This window comes from Aquarana catesbeiana, linkage group LG02 (assembly GCF_042186555.1).
Source record: "Aquarana catesbeiana isolate 2022-GZ linkage group LG02, ASM4218655v1, whole genome shotgun sequence".
NCBI lineage: Eukaryota > Metazoa > Chordata > Amphibia > Anura > Ranidae > Aquarana > Aquarana catesbeiana.
This window is the reverse complement of record NC_133325.1, coordinates 561,581,801-561,605,411: the sequence shown is the minus strand read 5'-3', so window position 1 is coordinate 561,605,411 and position 23,611 is coordinate 561,581,801. Positions and strand designations below refer to the sequence as shown.

The following is a 23,611-nucleotide window of genomic DNA, read 5'->3' as shown; positions in this document are numbered from 1 at the left end:
GGACCAGGCAGAGCCGAGGAAGGAGGACAAATGCCCGCTCTAGGGCCGCCCCACACACACCTGGTTGCTAGGCCGCAAAGCCGCAGCCTAAATTAGTGGAGGGCCGCCGCAGGGGCCGCAGATCCGCGGATGCCTGGTCACCCGCCCAACCATCCAGCAGATGCCCAGATGTATCCCCCCCATAGTGACAACCCTGGAGGGGAGAGGGAGTGGACAGAGTGTCCGAAGCACCTATGCCCGAGCGTGGAGGAGAACCCCAGAGGGACCGACCACCCCAATGGAGTACCTGTGCCCCACACCACTCCAGGGAAGGAGAGGAGGGGGCCCCTTACTTATCACTCCAGCAAAGTGCGCGGGTAAAGCTCCCAGACAGACCCTCTCCACCAAGAAGGTTTTACCACTTGACCACTTAAGGTTAGAACTAATCTGCATAATATATTTATTGTGGGTCAGTAAATCGCATTACTCCTTCCAACTAATGCCAGCTTGTGGCAATAGATGCAACATTCTGTTAACTGTCAGTTTTTCTGCCTCACCATTTAAATGGAATGCCGATGTGACTTACGAATGCATTGCAAGTGTGCAATAATCAAGCAAATTACATCTACTGATGGTATGCTAGTTTCCAGAATACAATAACATTGTAGCAATGGGCTTCATTTTCTACCTTTAAAAGCACATGGTTAATGTGCACAAGATTAGATAACACATTTAGCCCCCGTTCACACCTATGCGAATTAGATGCGGATTACACCGCATCCAATTCGCAGGACATTTTAAAATACATTCATTTGAATGTATCTGGTTCACATATGTGCGTTGCATTCGCACTGCGCATTGCACAAAAAACGTGTGTGTTTTCTGGGCATTGCGGTGCGAATTACAAGCACATTATCTTCTATGGGAACGCATCTGATTCGCAGATGCAATCCGTTCTGAACACAAATTCTCTCCTTCTCCTCACTGCACCTCCCCCCTCTCCCCCTCACTGATCTGCAGCTAAAACGCAGAGGAACCTCTGAACAACTGATTTTTATCTTTGCAGTGAAACCAGAGCTTCAATTCGCAACGCACATGTGTGAACCCGCCTTAGAGTGCAAGTACAGTTAAGAGAGAACCCCCCCCCCAATGTTCTGCAGTAAGGATATCAGCAAACCTTTTTAGAGCTTCACATGGTTCCCTGCTTTGAAAAAAAGAATTCTTGCCTGAATACATCCCTTTCGCTAACCGATTCCTAAGAGAAAGGCTCTGCCTTCATCCACCAGCAAAGCAGATTCAGTTGTGAAATAAGAAAACCTACTGCATCTGCATCCCTTTAGGTGAGGAATTGTCTAAGCTAAGAAAATGTTCCACCAAAAATGAACCTCTTAGCCCTGGTTCACACTGATGCAATGCGAGAAACGCACAAGATTCACTGCACTTCCCTGCATCGCACTGCATAGCAATCACACGGCATACATGCGATTTGCTGCAGGTGTCAATGTTAGATTAACGACACCCCGAAACAGATCGCAAAACGCAGTGCGATTGCCAGAATTGCAACACCCATTCCATGCAGTTCAGGTGCAGGAAAAAAGGGCCCTGCACCATTTTGGTGCGGATGCGATTTGAGCCATAGACAATGCATGTGATGTGCCCAGGAATGCGGTGCGATTTCTGTGCGAATCATATGCAGTGTTCCACACGTACCAGTGTGAAACTAGGCTTATTGTAAAGATATCCTAAACATTGACTTGATGTTTCATGGATACTTCTGGGTAAAGCGGCAAGCCATTGACACAAGCAGGAAATAACATTTATTTTGGAATCTGCACACATACATTCTGCAGAGTGCCTGTCTGTTGCCATATTGCAAGTGACATTCAAATTGTGAACATTATGACAGTTTTAACTGACTGCAGATGACAAAAAACATACCTAGATAATTGTAAGGCTGGGTTCACACTAGAACACACAGCGGCTTACAGCAGGAGTCCGGTGCGTCTCCATTCACCATTTCAGGTCCGATTTCAACCAGAACTTTGGGCTGAATTCGGACCTGAAACAGACCAAAAGACGCACAGGACTCTTGTGCAATTTGCACCAGAGCCGTTACAGAGATATGGAAAAAACCAAAAGAAAGCACCTCTGAGTGCAAGTATTTAATAAAGAATAAAAAGCACATATTCACACTTACATAGAAGTAAACTGATTGCAGCTTCCAGTGAAGAGAACATCCTGGGTTAGTCCTGAGTCCATATGCAGTGGGCTGCGATGTGGCTCCGAGGGGATGGCCGCAGACCTCCACATGGAGAAGCAGGCTGCTGGGCTGGATCGGCACTTCCGTGTTCCAGCAAGGCGCTCGTGAGCGTGTGACACTTGACAAAGGAGCGCGCATGCCCACTGGGAGCCTCACGCATGCTCGGAAACACGTCGTGTATCCCCGCCCATCTGAGCCATCCTGGTGACGTCACACGCTCACGAGCGCCTTGCTGGAACGCGGAAGTGCCGATCCAGCCCAGCAGCCCACTTCTCCGTGTGGAGGTCCGCAGCCATCCCCTCGAGCCACATCGCAGCCCACTGCATATGGACTCAGGACTAACCCAGGATGTTCTCTTCACTGGAAGCTGCAATCAATTTACTTCTATGTAAGTGTGAATATGTGCTTTTTATTCTTTATTAAATACTTGCACTCAGAGGCGCTTTCTTTTGGTTTTTTCATGGTTGTTATGGAGAGTTGACTTCGCTCAACAGGAAGCTGCCCTTAGTGCTGATCTCCCTGGTTACCATACCCACCTATTATCACGGACCATCTATAGACTTTTTCATATATACTTTCTAGCAACCAGCATCGGACTATTGTTGTGATCTATGCCATTGGACTCGAGCGCTGCCACATATATATATGTTTACATTGTTACAGAGATATGGGAACTGGCTTCCATAGGAAGGACGGACCTCTCATAGCATAAAAAGTTCCACATTTTATTTCAAACCAATCCATATAGGTTACATCCACAAAAAAAAAAAAACAATGCAATGATCGACAACCCAATGTACACCAGAAGCCGCGGGCCGCTCTGCTCCAGTGTGCATTCCAACTGCGTGTGAGTCTACGCACCGTGCGTTCCAACTTGACGTGTTTTGTCACCACGTAACGTCTTGAAGCTTCTTTTCTTTTGAGGTTCTGAAGACATTACGTGGTGGCAAAACTCGTCAAGTTGGAACGCACAGTGCGTAGACTCACACACACTGGAGCAGAGTAGCCCGCGGCTTCCGCTGTGCATTGGGATGTCGATCATTGCATTTTTTTAGTGGATGTAACCTATATGGATCAGTTTTAAATAAAATTTTGAATTGTATACGCTATGAGAGGCCTGTCCTTCCTTTTGTTTTCTCCATAAACATCTGCATATGCTCTGAGGATCCACTGGGGAAGAAGGATACTGGCGAATCCCTGAAGGGTCCACGGGTCTGTGAGAGACCAAAGTGATTTTTGACTACTCTTTGTCATATGACAAGAGGGTCAACTACGTCTGGTGAGTAGGGACCCTTACTACTACACATGTGGTGGATTGGTGACACTGGAAAAGTATCTAACATATGAAGAAAAGCACAAGGCATTTTAGTATATTTATTTTATGCTGAAGATTGCACCATTTGCACATATCCATTGGGACTGAGCACTTTAATATATCAACTTATTGTTGTTCATCTAGTTCACGGTTATTGTTTAGAGCACATATGGATTGTGCACATGTCATTGATTGATTGTATTAGTTTAATAGGGATGGTTTAATTTTATTTGTATTGATTTAAGTTTTTAAAGCGGTAGTAAACCCGCTGAATTTTTTTTTCTTTCCCTACACCTGTAAGGGAAAAGGCATAATGAGCTAGTATGCGGTGCATACTAGCTCATTATGAAATACTTACCTTAGAACGAGGCGCCGGCATCTCACCCGGTCCACGCCGAGGGAGCTGACATTTCCCCTTGGGGTGTCTTCCGGGTATCGAGGCTCCAGCGTGTGAGTGGCCGGAGCCGCGATGTCTTCACTCCCGCATGGGAGACTTCTTTCCGGCAAGGTCCGGAGTTTGCCGGGCTTTCAGCCAAGAATCCCCTGTGCGCATGCAGCTCATTGCGAGGGGAATATCTCCTAAACCGTACAAATTTAGGAGATATTTTTTTTTACCTACAGGTAAGCCTTATTATAGGCTTACCTGTAGGTAAAAGTTTTAAAAATAGGTATACAACCACTTTAACTCATTGCAAGTGCTATTTGGACATAAATGCAGGCCCATAGGTCGAAACCTATTAAGGGGTTAAAGCAGGCAGTATTGTGTTGCTTTCTCACCACCTGCTTCAACCCCTTGAAGCAGCACACTTGCCGAGTGGCCCCATTGACTTGAATAGGTCGCGATTGGCAGGTTGTAGCACCCACCAAAAGCAACAGGGGGCTTAAATTCCTGCTGCCGCATGTGTACACATTGGGCTGCTGCATCAGTAGCTAAATGGTGTAGGGATTGGGGGAGGTAAATGCCCTCAATGGCAGGGCTTTACTACCACCCCCCACCCCCCCAAATTTTTGTGCGAACAAGCTCTAAAGCCTCATACACATGTTACGATTGTTAGCAGGGGATTGTCTGTTGACAGACTGTTGTCCTAAAATCTTACCGTTAGTACGCTCCTTTTGACAATTGTTGTCCAACTTTCGGCCAACAAATGTTGGTTGACAGGCTAGTAAATTTTCGGCGGACAAATGTTTGACGTCAGATTTTCATATGGTCACTACACAAATCCGTCACACAAAAGTCGAAAGTACAAACTTGCATGCTCGGAATCAAAGCTCACCAAACACGAAATTAGCAGAAGGGGCCCAAAGGTGGTGCTCAAGAGCTGAAATTCTTCGTAGAACGTCACTACATTCGTGTTTGTAGCACGACAATTGTGTACCGTTAGTATGCAAGACAAGATCCTGCCACACGCCCTTTTGACAAAAATCAGACTCTCGGTTGGCCAACAATCGTACCGTGTGTACAAGGCTTAAGGGTGCCGCTGCTGAATTCAACTAAGGGCTCATTCACAAGTGCAGCAGGCACTGTTGCTCCTCTGAAAAAGCGATCCAAATGTGTTTGGCAGGTGGTGACCTCACCACCTGAATTAAATCCATGATTGCCGTGCAATGCACGCAATTTGGTAGTATGGCAATTAGAGGTTTAAAGGTTGGAGGAGGCGACACTGGACAACACTGTGCCCGGTGATTTTGGATTTCTCCCAAGTTGTTCAGGTAGATCTCCACCTCTTTAAGTTTGCCTACCCCTGGTCTATACAATACCCTGTCCATGTGCACCTTTCCCACTTCCTACTTATCCAGATGGCAAGGGAGCTACACATGCAAGCAGATGAGTATTTCACTGCCTTTGTTCTGCATAGCAATCCAGCCAGTGGTGATCGTATCGCTGGCCATACATGATTTTTACAACAAATTAAAATATAAAATAATCAAACACAAATACATGCAATGAACTGGGTCTTAAAAATGTTGCTTAACTTTTCCATTCAAATATCATCAGTAAGAAAATGCACTCTCCCAAAGCGTGGGCCTGAAAGGTTGAGAGGGCTACTGTGACAGATCACATCACTGCATTAAGCAGCTTGCTGTCAAGCTTCCTTGAGAGATCAGAGACATACTTTCTGACCACATATGGAACGCTTTCATTTTCTAGTCACTAATGCTGTATTGTAACATGTACAACTTGTCATATTTTCTTGTCAAAATGTGACCAAGTGCACTCCCATGTCAGCAGCTGTAGAACAGTGGTTGTTAATTTTTATCTTTCCATCCGCTGTCACATGCTAACTCATCATATTTATCTTTCCTTCACCTAACATAGCTTATACACCCACGTATTTGTGCAAGAATATATTAGTAGCATGCTCTTAAAGTAAACCTGTCAGTATACTAAACAGGCTGTAGCACTACAGCGATACACTGAGATGTCTTTTTCAGTGCCCCAGGTGCCTTGAATCTGAAAGTGCGAAGGTCTACACTATGGGGGAGATTTACAAAAACTGGTGCTGCTGTGCATAGTAACCAATCAGCTTCTAACTTCAGCTTGTTCGATTACGCTTTAATAAAACCTGCAAGTTGATTGCCAATAGAAAAGTGGGGGAGATAATAGAAGATAGATCAGCTTTATCAGAATTGTCAAAATTTGCACGTTACAGTGTCCCAAAATTCATGGCACTTGGGGCTTTATACAAGGTATCTAAATGTAAATGCAGGCACAGATAGGTGGTGCTGAATCCTGTTCAACCTTTAACAGGTACAGTATAGGCCTCACCTGAAGTCTCTGAATTGAATCACGGTCATCTTTTGAAGGTGCAAACTCAATAATTTGTTTTTTAAAATGAGGAGATTATATATGTTTTAAAATTTCCACCCTGGTTAAAGTCTGGCGAAAAAGCTTCCAGGTCTTTGTTGGTCCAAAGTGACCAGGTTGATGTCTTGCCCAAATTTCAGACTCGCCATTTCACAAGGAGAGAAGGTAAAAAGACTGAGAGACAGGATGAGAGATGGAAATCCCCAACAGTCCCCTGAAAGTAGGCAATGGGTCAGAGGTCTACAGGGATTGTAGACAATGGGATACTCAACTTGAAGAACTCAGAATTTAGGACAATTGGCTTATTTAGGAAAGGTTCCCAGTACGTTCCACAATGGACAGACTAGAAAAACCAAGCACTAGGGTGGATTTAGGGACCAGTGCCATGAGAAGGGACCAAAACTACTGGAATGACAAAAAAAAAAAAAAAAAAGTTCTCACTAGTAAAGAGAACTGTAAAGACTGGTCCATGTCGACCTTGTAGACCAAGAGGTCTTTTAGGAGAACAAAAGGGTTGAGAAAAGTTAAGAACCATAAAGGGTGCAGCCACCAGTGATGGAAAAGGGCTCCCTTGTGCAAGATAGAGTGAAATACTTTTCCCAAAGTGTGGGAATCAGAGATCCCAGGGTGAGGGGAACCCAAAATAAGCATGGGGAGATGAACAATAGTGTATAAAAATACCAAAACAGTTATCAGGGACGGTTAAAGAAGTCGCCTAACTGAAGGAGCTACCAGTGGAAGCTACAAGGGAAACCACAGCATCCAAACCACAAGCAGGTAAACTAGCAAGGGACCCAGTAGGATGAATAAGGATGTCCCCACTTGCAAAAGTGTAGGAGCACTTTCATGCAGAGAGCTGAGCAGATGAGACAGAGGATTTTTTGCCTCAAAATCTGGGGCTTGAGAGGGTGGTAGACTCCGATTTCCTACTGTAGAAGTAGATCAAGAGTGGGGTTTCTCCTCCCAGTCATCTCCTGTGTCTCCTACTCCACAATCGCTCATGACATTGGGAATGGCAATGTCAAGGGACAAATTTGTAGAGATGCCTTCCCAAGTAAATCATTTGCTTGGGTGTATCCTCAGTATTATAGGGCGCACACACGGTCGGACTTTGTTCGGACATTCCGACAACAAAATCCTAGGATTTTTTCCGACGGATGTTGGCTCAAACTTGTTTTGTCTACACACGGTCGCACAAAGTTGTCGGAAAATCCGATCGTTCTAAACGCGGTGACGTAAAACACGTACGTCGGGACTATAAACGGGGCAGTGGCCAATAGCTTTCATCTCTTTATTTATTCTGAGCATGCGTGGCACTTTGTCCGTCGGATTTGTGTACACACGATCGGAATTTCCGACAATGGATTTTGTTGTCGGAAAATTTTATCTCCTGCTCTCCAACTTTGTGTGTCGGAAAATCCGATGGAAAATGTCCGATGGAGCCCACACAAGGTCGGAATTTCCGACAACACACTCCGATCGGACATTTTCCATCGGAAAATCCGACCGTGTGTACGGGGCATTACAGGCATGTAGGCAAAACGCCCTACACATATGAGCATGTACATGTCCCCCTAGGAGCCCTCTGAACCAAAGCAGGTAATATGGGCCTAGGGCATATTTAGAGGGGGAGATCCAGTAGGGTCAGTTTTGAGGGTGATGTAAATGGGATGTTTAAAGCCTCTCTGCAAGCAGATTGTTCCATTAATTATGCACAAACCAACAAAAAGTGGATATAAGCAGTCTTGTGGACACAGTGAAGGTCTTAGCCTCACACAGCGGAACTATATAAGACCCGATAAGGATAATCCCATAATAGGGGTCCCAGGATCAAGGTTACAGGTGTCTGTTCATTGTAGGGTGTAGGGATACAGAGAAATTGCCCCCAGGAGTGATGGAGGTATATGAGCTTAAGTCACTCATACCCTTATATTCATACTGGTGTATTTCTGTGCTAGTTTGCAATTGGTTGGGAGGTTTAAACATCTGTTGGTGTTTTGTGTCTGCACTTGTTTGACTTGAAAATGAACTAGTGTGGGCTTGGAATATTGACTAAGATTTTATGCCGTGCTGCAGTATTTTTTTGATGGGGAAAAAAAAAGCTATTTTTGTACAAAGTACTTTTTGAAGTCCTTGGTGCGGGACACCTTTTGCTGCAATATAATTATGTACACAGGTGTTTTGTGTTTTGTTTCTGTCAAGGATTTTTGAAGGATACTGAACACAGTGTGCCAATTTTGAACTGCATCACTGGAGTAGGGTTTACATTTGTTACATTTTGTCAAAGCTTAAAAAACTTGTCTCAAATGCAAGTTATTCTGTGAGCTGAATGAAAAAAATCTAACAGATTACTTCATCCACGCTAAACAGTGTGGATCAGGGGTCTCAAACTGGTGGCCCTCCAGCTGTTGCAAAACTACAAGTCCCATGAGACAATGCAAGGCTGACAGTAACAAGCATGACTCCCACAGGCAGAGGCATGATGCGACTTGTAGTTTTGCAGCAGTTGGAGACCCCTGGTGTAGATGGATGAATTTCTCACTGCTGCTATTGTATTCTGCCAGCCGGTGCTATTGGCTGTCAGAATACCTGAACGAGCCCAGCAGGTGCTGTCAGCTGACAATTTGCCACCCGCCTCCTTCAATTTTTTAAATTAAAGGATGTCGATTGGAACACTGCCGATAGGAATTGGATGAAAATCACTCAGTGTGTGGCCAGCTTTACTCACTACATGCTTTCAATAAACCCTTGTCTATTAAGGTAAGTTTATAAAACAAGCAGTGAGCAACATTCATGTAAAAATGATCCAGGCAACTGTAAAGCCACCCAATCACTTTTACAGTACCGAAAATGTGTCATTACCCCCACCGCCCCTACCCTCCACTAGTGCCGCCTGCCAGCACCCATGGTGGTTCTAGCCACAACCATTTTAGGGAGACAGGTATCAAGAAGATGCCTCAGCATGTGTGGGAGGAGCCAGAGGAACATTAGTTCCTCGATCTCTTCTTCCCTGAATGAACCTGAAAGCGACAAGCATTTCATCATTTCCAGGTTCAGGGCTGTCATTTCCCAGCTACAGTAGCCGAGGAAACAGCTAATTAAGAATGATCTGCGCTTGGAGGGCAGAGGCGACATTGGGGATTATTTGACTCATTGTGATGACAAAGGTAAATTAAAAAATAAAAGTTTAAAAAAAAATAATAAAATAAGAAAACAATATTTAATTACACCCCCATCACTCAGCACATTTGAATTGCCACAATTGTCAGAGGGAGAGCAATTATTCTAGGGCCATAATTCACAGTTCACTCTAAGTTAATAACCTGTAGAGGCTTTTAATAGCGGCGCCTATGGACATTTGGGTACCGTAGTTTTTCCCTATTTCCCAGGCACATACAATTTTAAAGTGTAAGTTCACTTTTTCACAAAAAAATGAAAAGGTGAGCTAACACCCTACACCAGTGGTTCTCAACCTCAGTCCTCAAATACCCCCAATGGGCAATATTAATGACATGGTATTGATAAGAGCTATTTTATCTAAGGGAAGTTCCCAAAACATGGCCGGTTGTGTGTACTTGAGGACTGAGGCTGAGAACCACTGCCCTACACACCTTCCCCACTGCACTTACCTCTGAGGGTGACTAGCTGTCAGTGCCCACGCAGCCAGTGAAGCTGCCCGGGGATTTGAAATCCCTGCTTTTTTTTCCCCTTCTTTTTTCGGAAAACGTGAACTAACCCTTTAAGGCTTGACATGTTTTCTATTTACTTGATGTAACCCCATCTTTTATAGTTTACCAAAAAAAAAAAAATGGGATAAATATTGTGCGTTTACCAAAATTCATTTTAGCTTAGTTTTTCCTAAAAGCAGGCCAAACCTGATAAACAGTTGCACATACAGTGGGAACGGAAAGTATTCAGACCCCCTTCAATTTTTCACTCTTTGTTATATTGCAGCAATTTGCTAAAATCATTTAAGTTCATTTTTTTCCTCATTAATGTACACACAGCACCCCATATTGACAGAAAAACATGGAATTGTTGACATTTTTGCAGATTTATTAAAAAAGAAAAACTGAAATATCACATGGTCCTAAGTATTCAGACCCTTTGCTCAGTATTTAGTAGAAGCACCCTTTTGATCTAATACAGCCATGAGTCTTTTTGGGAAAGATGCAACAATTTTTTCACACCTGGATTTGGGGATCCTCTGCCATTCCTCCTTGCAGATCCTCTCCAGTTCTGTCAGGTTGGATGGTAAACGTTGGTGGACAGCCATTTTTAGTTATCTTTAGAGATGCTCAATTGGGTTTAAGTCAGGGCTCTGGCTGGGCCATTCAAGAACAGTCACGGAGTTGTTGTGAAGCCACTCCTTTATTATTTTAGCTGTGTGCTTAGGGTCGTTGTCTTGTTGGAAGGTAAACCTTCGGCCCAGTCTGAGGTCCTGAGCACTCTGGAGAAGATTTTCGCCCAGGATATCCCTGTACTTGGCCGCATTCATCTTTGCCTCGATTGCAACCAGTCATCCTGTCCCTGCAGCTGAAGAACACCCCCACAGCATGATGCTGCCACCACCATGCTTCACTGTTGGGACCGTATTGGACAGGTGATGAGCAGTGCCTGGTTTTCTCCACACATACCGCTTAGAATTAAGGCCAAAAAGTTCTATCTTGGTCTCATCAGATCAGAGAATCTTATTTATCACCATCTTGGAGTCCTTCAGGTGTTTTTTTAGCAAACTCCATGCAGGCTTTCATGTGTCTTGCACTGAGGAGAGGCTTCTGTCGGGCCACTCTGCCATAAAGCCCCGACTGGTGGAGGGCTGCAGTGATGGTTGACTTTCTACAACTTTCTCCCATCTCCCGACTGCATCTCTGGAGCTCAGCCACAGTGATCTTTGGGTTCTTCTTTACCTCTCTCACCAAGGCTCTTCTCCCCCGATAGCTCAGTTTGGCCGGACGGCCAGCTCTAGGAAGGGTTCTGGTCATCCCAAACGTCTTCTATTTAAGGATTATGGAAGCCACTGTGCTCTTAGGAACCTTAAGTGCAGTAGAATTTTTTTTGTAACCTTGGCCAGATCTGTGCCTTGTCACAATTCTGTCTCTGAGCTCTTCAGGCAGTTCCTTTGACTTCACGATTCTCATTTGCTCTGACATGCACTGTGAGCTGTAAGGTCTTATATAGACAGGTGTGTGGCTTTCCTAATCAAGTCCAATCAGTATAATCAAACACAGCTGGACTCAAATGAAGGTGTAGAACCATCTCAAGGATGATCAGAAGAAATGGACAGCACCTGAGTTAAATATATGAGTGTCACAGCAAAGGGTCTGAATACTTAGGACCATGTGATAGTTCAGTTTTTATTTTTTAATAAATCTGCAAAAATGTCAACAATTCTGTGTTTTTCTGTCAGTATGGGGTGCTGTGTGTACATTAATGAGGAAAAAAAAAAAGAACTTAAATGATTTTAGCAAATGGCTGCAATATAACAAAGAGTAAAAAAAGGAAGGGAGTCTGAATACTTTTCATCCCCACTGTATATTGCAATTGCTGCCATTTTATTCTACAGGGCCTCTGCTTTCAGAAAACACTAGTTGCCTGGCTATCACATTGGACCTCTGGCATGCAGCCTGTGAAGTCGGAAACAGCTGATCCGGATAATATTTCAAATCAGCAATTCAAAAGTACTGAAGTCAGAGGATTTGTGTGACAGCTAAGCAATAGGCATTTACTATGGCAGCCGCTCTATTTTGCTCAAGACAAATTTTCCTTAATTGAATCTGAAAGCAAATATATACTACTTTCTCTACCATTAAAGAAGTATCTTTGTAGGTAGTGAAGCAGAAATCCCAATTAAAGTCTGCAGGTTTATTTTCTGTGCCTTCCTTTTTGTGTATTATTTAAATATACAGTAGTTGCAGACTCATATTGTAAGGCTGTGCTCAGAAAAAAACTTACCTAATAAAAACCTGTAATTGCTGAAAACCAGTGGACCTTATAATTCGGGAAGGGCTCAGTGGAGTCGCTTCAGCATATTCCTGCAAAAGCTGCATTGTTAGGCCTCCCTTTTCCAACTGAGGACAAGGCGACACCAAGCCACCTAAGTCTCAATGCACCTTATAGTGACTGACTATATTAAAAATATAAAACAAAGCATTCCCTGCACTGCGGCTCTTCTCTCTCAAGTGCTATACTTGCTGAAAAAACTGAGTGCTGGATGTCTGGTCCCTCTGTATGTACTGTGGTTCCTTCCTAAAAAATACATTAGTGACATAGGGACCAGCAGCAATTACCACAGTATGCATCGGATGCCTGGTCACCCTCTGGAGGTAGGTCTAATATTAAAGATTCGTCTGCAGCTTTTAGAAAACTGCGATATGGTCGGTAGGATCGTGTTCGCTTATTCCTTCGTAAGGAATTTTTTTTGTTTTTTGTTTTAATGTGCTGACAGAGTTGTCTTAAAGGCATATTCCACCTTTTGCAAAAAATAAAAAAAAAAGGCATGCATATTGATTAACCACTTAAGCTCTGTAAGGTTTTACCCCCTGCATGACCAGACCATTTTTTGCTATTCAGCACTGCACTACTTTATGAACAACACAAATACCAGAGTTGTCAAGCAACTCAGGTCCAAGCGCTCATGGAGTAAACCAAAATGGAAAAAGTCCAATTAACTGCTTCAGCCCCGGAAGATTATACCCCCTTCCTGACCAGAGCGTTTTTTGCGATTCGGCACTGCATCACTTTAACTGACAATTGCGCGGTCATGCAACATGGCTCCCAAACAAAATTGACATCCTTTTTTTCCCACAAATAGAGCTTTCTTTTGGTGGTATTTGATCGCCTCTGCGATTTTTATTTTTTGCGCTATAAACAAAATAAGAGCGACAATTTTGAAAAAAAAAAAAAAACGCATTATTTTTTTACATTTTGCTATAATAAATATCCCCCAAAAATATATAAAAAAACATTTTTTTCCTCAGTTTAGGCCGATCGTATTCTTCTACATATTTTTGGTAAAAAAAAAAAAAAAAAATCACAATAAGCGTTTATTGATGGGTTTGCGCAAAAGTTATAGCGTTTACTAAATAGGGGATAGTTTTATGACATTTTTATTAATTTTTTTTTTTTTTACTAGTAATGGCGGCGATCAGCGATTTTTATTGTGACTGCGATGTTATGGCGGACATTTTTGACACATTTTTGGGACCATTGTCATTTATACAGCGATCAGTGCGATTAAAAATGCACTGATTACTGTGTAAATGACACTGGCAGTGAAGGGGTTAGCCACTAGGGGGCGGGGAGGGGTTAAGTGTGTCCTAGGGGAGTGATTCTAACTGTAGGGGGGATGGGCTGTGTGTGTCACTACGCTGATCACAGCTCCCGATGACAGGGAGCTGTGATCAGTGACACTTGTCACTAGGCAGAACGGGGAGATGCTGTTTACATCAGCATCTCCCCGTTCGTCCTCTCCGTGAGGCGATCGCGGGCATCCCCGCGGCGATCGAGTCCCGGCGGGTATCCCGGCAGCGTGCACGCAATGGCAAGCCAGGGAATTCAAATGGATGTACAGGTACGCCCATTTGCCCAGCCGTGCCATTCTGCCGACGTACATCGGCGTGCACCTGTCGGGAACCGGTTAAACTAATTAAAAGCTGCTGTTATAAAAACAATGATACAGCACAATATACTTTCTTATAAGAAGGAAGTATTAATGCTAATACTGAGCTTTAACAGTGTAATATATAAACTCACAAGAAGGTGAGCGTAGACATGAGGTAGATGTTCATAAAACATATGAAAAATATATCTATAGGTATCTGGTTATGTCAGCTGCATAGACTCAAAGGTAACATAAATAGTTCATTGCATGAAGAGGACAGTGATCATAATTAGAGAATATATTTTCTTCTGGAGTGCAACTAGACCATAATCACATCACCGCGTAAAAAAAAAAAACCCTAAGAGCCCTTTCACACTGGGGCGGTTTGCAGGCGCTATTGCGCTAATAATAGCGCCTGCAAACCGACCCGAAAGTGCCACTTCTTGCATTTCAGTGTGAAAGCCCCGAGGGCTTTCACACTGGAGCGATGCGCTGGTAGGACGGTAAAAAAAGTCCTGCCAGCAGCATCTTCGGAGCTCCTTTACCGCTCCTGCCTATTGAAATCAATGGGACGGCGCGGCTATACCGCCAGCAAAGCGCCTCTGCAGAGGCGCTTAGCGGTGGTATTTAACCCTTTCTCGGCCGCTAGCGGGGGGTAAAACCGCCAAGCTAGCGGCCGCATACCGACGGTAAAACGCCGCTAATAATAGCGGCGTTTTACCGCCGACGCCGCCCCCCGCCCCAGTGTGAAAGGGCTCTTATGGATGTGAGCTTACCAGAGGTAAGACAAAGACAAGCCTACTCTTATAAGAGAGTATATTGTACTGCACTACTTTAACTGGCAATTGCTCCGTCATTCTTTTGGTGGTAGTCGATCACCACTGGGTTTTTTTTTTATTTTTTATTATACACTAAAAGAAAAAAAAAAAAAAAAAAAAACACATTTCTTCATAAATTTAGGCCAGAATGTATTCTGCTACATGTCTCTGGTATAAAAAAATCCCAATAAGTGTATACAGATTAACGTTTGCGCAAACGTTAGAGCACCTACAAACTAAGTTATATATACAGGAATTTTTTTTTTCTTATACTAGTAATGACGGTGATCAGGGACTTATAGTGGGACTGTGATAGTGCGACAAGAACTGACATTGTGTGGGAACTGAGTAACGGACACCTACAAAATGTTCAGGAGCTTCTTTTGGGCGACAAGCTTTATGTGATGTGGTTTGCCGCGAATGCAGCGTTATTGATCGCCCCAGAACCGCACCCTGTTTTTAGGTGCCATTCAAATGAATGGCATCTGAAATGTGCATTGTGAGATTTGTCATTCACACCTGGGCGTTTTGAAATCGCACGCAGAATCATGGCTATTCTGCCTGTGATTCAAAATGCCAATGTGTGAATGATTCATACCTGAGCATAACAATTCTCAGTCGCCCGAACAAAGTCATTCTGTGACAAAACGCGTAGGACGGAGCAACTTGCTGACATCTCGTTCTTTGATTCCTGGAAGTGCAGGTTGCTTGTGTTTTGCTGGCCAGCGAGATTGTTTTCAAAGGTGTGCAACTACTATATTGATGAAAGTGCATATCTTACCTTTTCAATAAAGCAAAAAACTTAAGTTTTTACACTATGTGAAGCTATTTTATATATTTTTGGGACAATATCTGGATGACCTGCACCTTTGGCCCAGAGGGGATTCCATAAGAACCGTGTTAAAAGGCCCTGGCTGGGAGCATAGCTTGCAAGCGCTGCTGACCTTCCGTTATAGAAGGTCCTTTTTTACTGGTAAGCAGCCATTTTTACCATATACAGGTCCTAGTCAAGATTTCACTTTTCGGTGATGAATGGTAACTTTATTCAACTATCTCAACATTCTGGTCATATATGAGGAGGACTTTATTTTAATATATACTTTTTTCATTTTTTAAACAATTTATGATTCACAGTTTTCAATTTTGGTTTCACTGGAATAGATCTTTGAAATTATTGATGTATTGTACTGTCATGTTGTATTCAAAGTATGCAAAGCGCGCCCCTATGGTCTGAATATGTTATGAATGTGTATATATGTCTTACAGTACAGATGCAGCTTGGACTATTTTTCTTTTACTTTTCACATTTGATTCCACTGTTTTTAAGCGCAGTCTTTTCTTTCCTTCTGATATTTTTTTTTGGGGGGAGGGGGTTAATGCATACAGGTAAAAGCCAGTAAATTAGAATATTTTGAAAAACTTGATTTATTTCAGTAATTGCATTCAAAAGGTGTAACTTGTACATTATATTTATTCATTGCACACAGACTGATGCATTCAAATGTTTATTTCATTTAATTTTGATGATTTGAAGTGGCAACAAATGAAAATCCAAAATTCCGTGTGTCACAAAATTAGAATATTGTGTAAGGGTTAAATTTTGAAGACACCTGGTGCCACAAACTAATCAGCTGATTAACTCAAAACACCTGCAAAGGGCTTTAAATGGTCTCTCAGTCCAGTTCTGAAGCCTACACAAACATGGGGAAGACTTCAGATTTGACAGCTGTCCAAAAGGCGACCATCGACACATTGCACAAGGAGGGAAAGGCACAAAAGGTTATTGCTGAAGAGGCTGGCTGTTCTCAGAGCTCTGTGTCCAAACACATTAATAGAGAGGCAAAGGGAAGGAAAAACTGTGGTCAGAAAAAGTGTACAAGCGATAGGGATCACCACGCCCTAGTCAAGATTGTGAAAAAAAACCCATTCAAAAATGTGGGGGAGATTCACAAGAAGTGGACAGCTGCTGGAGTCAGTGCTTCAAGATCCACCACCAAGAGACGCTTGAAAGACATGGGTTTCAACTGCCGCATACCTCGTGTCAAGCCACTGTTGACCAAGAAACAGCGCGAAAACCGTCTCACCTGGGCTAAGGAAAAAAAGAGCTGGACTGCTGCTGAGTGGTCCAAAGTCATGTTTTCTGACGAAAGCAAATTTTGCATTTCCTTTGGAAATCCAGGTCCCAGAGTCTGGAGGAAGACAGGAGAGGCACAGGATCCACGTTGCCTGAAGTCTAGTGTAAAGTTTCCACCATCAGTGATGGTTTGGGGTGCCATGTCATCTGCTGGTGTCGGTCCACTCTGTTTCCTGAGATCCAGGGTCAACGCAGCCGTCTACCAGCAAGTTTTAGAGCACTTCATGCTTCCTGCTGCTGACCTGCTCTATGGAGATGGAGATTTCAGGTTCCAACAGGACTTGGCGCCTGCACACAGCGCAAAATCTACCCATGCCTGGTTTACGGACCATGGTATTTCTGTTCTAAATTGGCCAGCCAACTCCCCTGACCTTAGCCCCATAGAAAATCTGTGGGGTATTGTGAAAAGGAAGATGCAGAATGCCAGACCCAACAACGCAGAAGAGTTGAAGGCCACTATCAGAGCAACCTGGGCTCTCATAACACCTGAGCAGTGCCAGAAACTCATCGACTCCATGCCACGCCGCATTAATGCAGTAATTGAGGCAAAAGGAGCTCCAACCAAGTATTGAGTATTGTACATGCTCATATTTTTCATTTTCATACTTTTCAGTTGGCCAACATTTCTAAAAAATCCCTTTTTTGTATTAGCCTTAAGTAATATTCTAATTTTGTGACACACGGAATTTTGGATTTTCATTTGTTGCCACTTCAAATCATCAAAATTAAATGAAATAAACATTTGAATGCATCAGTCTGTGTGCAATGAATAAATATAATGTACAAGTTACACCTTTTGAATGCAATTACTGAAATAAATCAAGTTTTTCAAAATATTCTAATTTACTGGCTTTTACCTGTATATTAGTGTTTTAGCAGATTATTTCAAACATAGAAAAGTGACGTCAGACAAAAGACAGAGCAGTCCATCAAGTCTGCCTTTTCCTTTTTTTTTTTTTCAATACAGGTATACAGGTTTTTGTATTATTTTGTTTTGTCTGAGTATATAATTATGTTTGTCCCAAGCCTAGGCTGAGTATAGATCTATGTTTGAAGCCATTTACTGTTGACTGGCTCACTACTATTGCTGGAAGTTTATTCCAAGTATCAACTACCCTTTCAGTAAAAAAATACTTTTCTAAGATTAGTTTTGAACTTTCCTCCAGTTAGTAAACAATTTCATATGTATTCAAGCTTCAGGTGTTTTTTGTTTGAGGGCCATGTAGAGGCAGTTTCATTCAGGTCTATTGAGGCACAGCTCCCAATTTGACAGACATGTGGGTCCAGGTCCCACAGAGATTTGCACCCCAAGCCCTCATTCACACTGAACATGGCTTTGAAATTCATCTGAACTTTCAGGATTTCAAAGTCGCACTTCAGTCCAACTTCAGGGGCGACTTGAAAGACATTTGTGCAGGTTCATGCACAGATGTCTATTGAAATCGCCCCTGAAGTTGCCAAAAGTAGTGCAGGAACTACTTTTGGGAACTTTTTGTCGCACCGATTGGGATGCTCCTATTGCTGGCAATAGGCTCCAATTTGACCAGTCAAATAGCACCGATCTGAACAGGGGTATAAGGCAAGGCTGTCGAATTGGGAGCAGCAGCTGTGTCTCAGACATAATTGGGATTGATCCCTGTGCAGACAAAACACGAAGTACCCCATGTAAACAAGGCCCAAGTCAATGGAAAGCACTAGGGGGAAAAGACTGGTGATAACAGGATATAAAACATTCTATTTGCATATTTTCAGGTGTTCCCATTAAGCGTCGGCAAAGTGGCATGGGTGCCCAAAACCATGTACCCGTACGTCACTCCGTCATTGGCGACTAGCGGGCACACGTCACGGGAGCGTGCCCAATGTCCGCCGGTGGCCCGCGATCATGGCACAGAGAGGTGCCTATGTAAACAAGGTATTTCCCTGTTCTGCCTAGCAACATGACAGGGATCTACTGCTCCCAGTGATCAGGAGCAATGATCTCTGTCATGTTCTAGTGAGTCCATACCCTCTACAGTTAGAACATGCTGAGGGAACACAGTTAACGGATTGATCGCCCCCTAGTGTTTGAGCCCTTCCCTGCCAGTGACATTTACACAGTAATCAGTGCATTTTTATAGCACTGATCGCTGTATAAATGTCAATGGTCCCATTGCGCAAACCGATCAATATACGCTTATTGCGATTTTTTACCAAAAATATGTAGAAGAAAACATATCGGCTTAAACTGTAGAAGAAATTAATTTTTTTATATATTTTTGGGGGATATTATGGCAAAAAATAAAACAATATTGCTTTCTTTTCAAAATTGTCACTCTTTTTTTGTTTATAGCGCAAAAAATAAAAACCGCAGAGGTGATCAAATACCACCAAAAGAAAGCTCTATTTGTGGGGAAAAAAAGGACATCAATTTTGATTGGGTACAACGTCGCACGACCGCACAATTGTCAGTTAAAGCGACACAGTGCCGTATCGCAAAAAAGGGCTTGGTCAGTAAGGGGGTAAATCCTTCCAGGGCTGAAGTGGTTAAGTCAATGGGACAACAAATGCCCATTCTTCCTCAAAAGCAGCTCATGTATCTTTTTGAGAATCAGTCATCGAGCTACATAAACTGAGCGCTCATATGTGAACTGCCATCACTAGAAAGCATGGGATGCAGCCGGCTTTAATGTGGGGCAAAAGGGGCAGCTGCCCAGGGTCCAGTCATTGTTGAGGGGCCCAAAGCAGCTGCCACTTGACCCCCTTGTCATGGGGAGGCCTGGACTGGTGGTGGTGGTGGGGCCAGGGAGAATCGAGAGCCCAGAAGGGAGAAGAGCTCCCTGACCACCCGTCAGAGTGAGGCGCAGCAGGCGCAGCATATCTGACGTGACGGCGCCAACCAGAGCCTGGATCCCTCCAACCTCCTCTGCACTTCCAGCTCTGGCAGCGGCCCATAGGACAGGCGGATCGGGCCCCCTGAGGACCGGCGGGAGGTGCAGGCAGCCAGGGACTACTAACAAATGGCCTCTGCCCCCACCTATAACTGGCCTTCACAGCAAGGAGCACATGGAAGGGCAAACGCACAAAAGACAAAAACAGAACATTCCATAGCTCAACTCACCAACCAGTCTGCTAACCAACCAAATGAACCTGTCCAACAGTGCGTTAAAAACAGGGGATTTGTTAGTACGCATTTGCAAACACATGCATAATCTGCAAGGACTCTTCACGGCACCTTGTGTATGCTTACAGTCCTAAACGCTACTGAATTTGTTTATTACTGGTGTAAATATGGTCCGGGGTCACACTGGGCACCTTCCCTGCCACTGTGCTACGTGTCCAGTGTGCTCCTGTTCCTTTAAGGGGGATTGGGCTGCCTCCAGGCCCACCTGCCCCTCATCTATCCATTAAATGTACGTGCTTCCATTGTGGAGACGTTCATAAATTCAATAGCATTAGGACTGCAAGCAACACACAGGGTGCCGTGAAGAGGCCTTGCAGCTTACACATGCATTTGCAAATGTGTGCTAACTAAACCATTGTTTTTAACGCAGACTGTTGGACAGGTTAATTCGGTTGGTTAGCTGAGCTATGGAATGTTCTGTTTTTGTCTTTTAGCCAGGGACTGCTACCTGCCCTCCTCTCCATTTCCAGCTCTGACAGCGGGCACCAAAGGCAGGTAGATCGGGCCCCCTGGGGAAGGGCGGGGAGGAGCAGGTAGCCAGAAAAACTGTTACCGCCCGGGACAGTCCGCTGAAAGGAGCAGAGCACCTCATCAAGGAAGAGAATGGGCCCCACCCGCTGCTGGACAGCATGGACGTCCTATGGAATGTACTGGTCATCACACACACTCCTGACCCACAGACAGGGGGGCTGCAGACAGGGCTAGGGGTCTCTCTCACCCCCCCCCCCCCCCCCCAACTCTCGCTCTTTCACCCACCATACAGTTAGGGGGAAGTGACTGGGCACTGACAGGTGACACCAAGTGAGTGTCACTGATCCCATCTCCACCCAGCACCGCCCCTGATCCCACCCCCCAAACACTGTCTGCCACTTATCCCATCAGCTCTGCCACTGTTTCCATTAACCCCCCCCAGCACTGCAGTTAATACCATTCTACCCCCCAGCCACCAATGGGTGAGCGGTGATGATGTGCAATAACCTCTAGCAACCATGCAGAAATGATGTGCTGTAACCTCCAGTGACTAAGCAGTGAGTGGTAATGTTCTGCTGTAACCTCTCCAAACCAATCACAATTGCTGCCTGACCTGCACTAAATTGATTTTGAGTTTAGTTACTATTTATCTCAAAGCAGATGGAGAGTGACATTGCATTGGGGGGGGGGGGGGGGGGGGGGGGGGGGGCAAAGAAAATGTTTGCCCACGATGCAGCACATTCAAAGTTCTGGAGCTTTGAGCTCAGGCGTAAACTTCACAAAACAACAAGCTCCGCCTACCCGCAAGCACCTATCCAATCACATAGACTGAGGGAGTCAACCCTCGCTCGTCCTATCAGCGACCTATGACGCTCAATGACAGCCCGCAATGACCTCTCCTACTATTGGCTCTCTCTCGCCCCTTACGAGTCACGTGTCCCCAAACCTAGGAAGCTCTAACGCTCCCCCTAATTACCTGCGTATTGTCTCCTTCCCGGAATACCTGAGCCACCCGCTGCCTCAGGAAGGCTCCCAGGTCCCGGCCTTTCCTAGTTTCGTCCACAGGCCATTCTTCACATAGTTTTAGAAAACGCCGATACCGTGCAGCCGCCATTTACTCGCCGGTCACATTCAACTACTAGCGAATCACAGGCAAAGGGCGTGACCGTCCTTAGCTGTGTAACCAATGGTATTTTAGAACCAGTGGGCGGGTACTGTTGCTAGGCGCTGCTGGTGGTGTGTGTCCGGATTTGCTTGTCATTGATAGGTTCCCTCTCCCAGCCTGGAATAAATATTTTTGGTGTATGTGTGGGCTGCTTGTCTGTAGCTGAGTGATGAGAGGTCCTAGTGACGAGTGCGAGACGTCACTGTGCTCATGTACAATGCAAATAGACAGGGCTTCTCTCATCAAACCACTCAGGGACTATGTCAACGTTTGGGGAACTCTCCTATAGACATTAGTCTGGGGACATGCACATTATTTAGTGGAGCTATAAACTTCATATCACGAGGGCATGTCAGCATTTTACTACATCTTTTTTATTTTTATTTTTTTAATTAATGTGTGAGCCCCCTTCCCCAAGATCCAATGTGTGATCCCCCCTTGCCCAAGATCTAATGTGTGATCCCCCCCTCCCCAAGATTTAATGTGTGACCCCCCCCTTCCCCAAGATCCAATGTGTGATCCCCCCTTCCACAAGATCCAGTGTGTGATCCCCCCTTCCCCAAGATCCAATGTGTGATCCCCCCTTCCACAAGATCCAGTGTGTGAGCCCCCCTTCCCCAAGATCCAATGTGTGAGCCCCCCTTCACCAAGATCCAATGTGTGAGCCCCCCTTCCCCAAGATCCAATGTGTGAGCCCCCCTTCCCCAAGATCCAATGTGTGAGCCCCCCTTCCCCAAGATCCAATGTGTGAGCCCCCCTTCCCCAAGATCTAATGTATGATCCCCCCCTTCCCCAAGATCCAATGTGTGATCCCCCCTTCCCCAAGATCCAATCTGTGAGCCCCCCCTCCCCAAGATCTAATGTGTGATCCCCCTTCCCCAAGATCCAATGTGTGAGCCCCCCCGAGGGCATGTTAGCATTTTACTACATCTTTTTTATTCTTTTTTTTAATTAATGTGTGATCCCCCCTTCCCCAAGATCCAATGTGTGAGCCCCCCCTTCCCCAAGATCTAATGTGTGAGCCCCCCTTCCCCAAGATCTAATGTGTGAGCCCCCATCCCTAAGATTTAATATGTGATCCCCCCCCTTCCCCAAGATCCAATGTGTGAGCCCCCCTTCCCCAAGATCCAATGTGTGAGCCCCCTTCCCCAAGATCTAATGTATGATCCCCCCCTTCCCCAAGATCCAATGTGTGATCCCCCCTTCCCCAAGATCCAATCTGTGAGCCCCCCCTCCCCAAGATCTAATGTGTGAGCCCCCCCGAGGGCATGTTAGCATTTTACTACATCTTTTTTATTCTTTTTTTTAATTAATGTGTGAGCCCCCCTTCCCCAAGATTCAATGTGTAAGCCCCCCTTCCCCAAGATCAAATGTGTGAGCCCCCCTTCCTCAAGATCTAATGTGTGGGCCCCCCTCCCCAAGATTTAATGTGTGATCCCCCCTTCCCCAAGATCTAATGTATGATCCCCCCTTCCCCAAGATCTAATGTGTGAGCCCCCTTGCCCAAGATCCAATGTGTGAGCCCCCCTTGCCCAAAATCCAATGTGTGAGCCCCCCTTCCTCAAGATCTAATTTGTGAGCCCCCCTCCCCAAGATTTAATGTGTGATCCCCCCTTCCCCAAGATCCAATGTGTGATCCCCCCTTCCCCAAGATCCAATGTGTGATCCCCCCTTCCCCAAAATCCAATGTGTGAGCCCCCCCTCCCCAAGATCTAATGTGTGAGCCCCCCCCCGAGGGCATGTCAGCATTTTACTCCATCTTTTTTCTTTTTTTTTTTAATTAATGTGTGAGCCCCCCTTTCCTAAGATCTATGTGTGATCCCCCCTTCCCCAAGATCTAATGTGTGAGCCCCCCTTCCCCAAGATCCAATGTGTGATCCCCCCCTTCCCCAAGATCCAA

At 44.8% G+C, this 23,611-nt stretch overlaps 1 protein-coding gene across 1 annotated transcript in view; it reads right to left on the bottom strand.

Annotated features, from left to right (window-relative positions):
• UQCC2 (ubiquinol-cytochrome c reductase complex assembly factor 2) overlaps nt 1-21,736 on the bottom strand; it is a 73,691-nt gene extending 51,955 nt beyond the window's left edge. Inside the window, exon 1 of the mRNA XM_073616049.1 lies at nt 21,523-21,736. Within this exon, the coding sequence (XP_073472150.1) occupies nt 21,523-21,660 (138 nt within the window). The 5' untranslated portion in view covers nt 21,661-21,736. The remainder of the gene's footprint in view (nt 1-21,522) is intronic.
• Between the last annotated feature and the right edge of the window lie 1,875 nt (nt 21,737-23,611).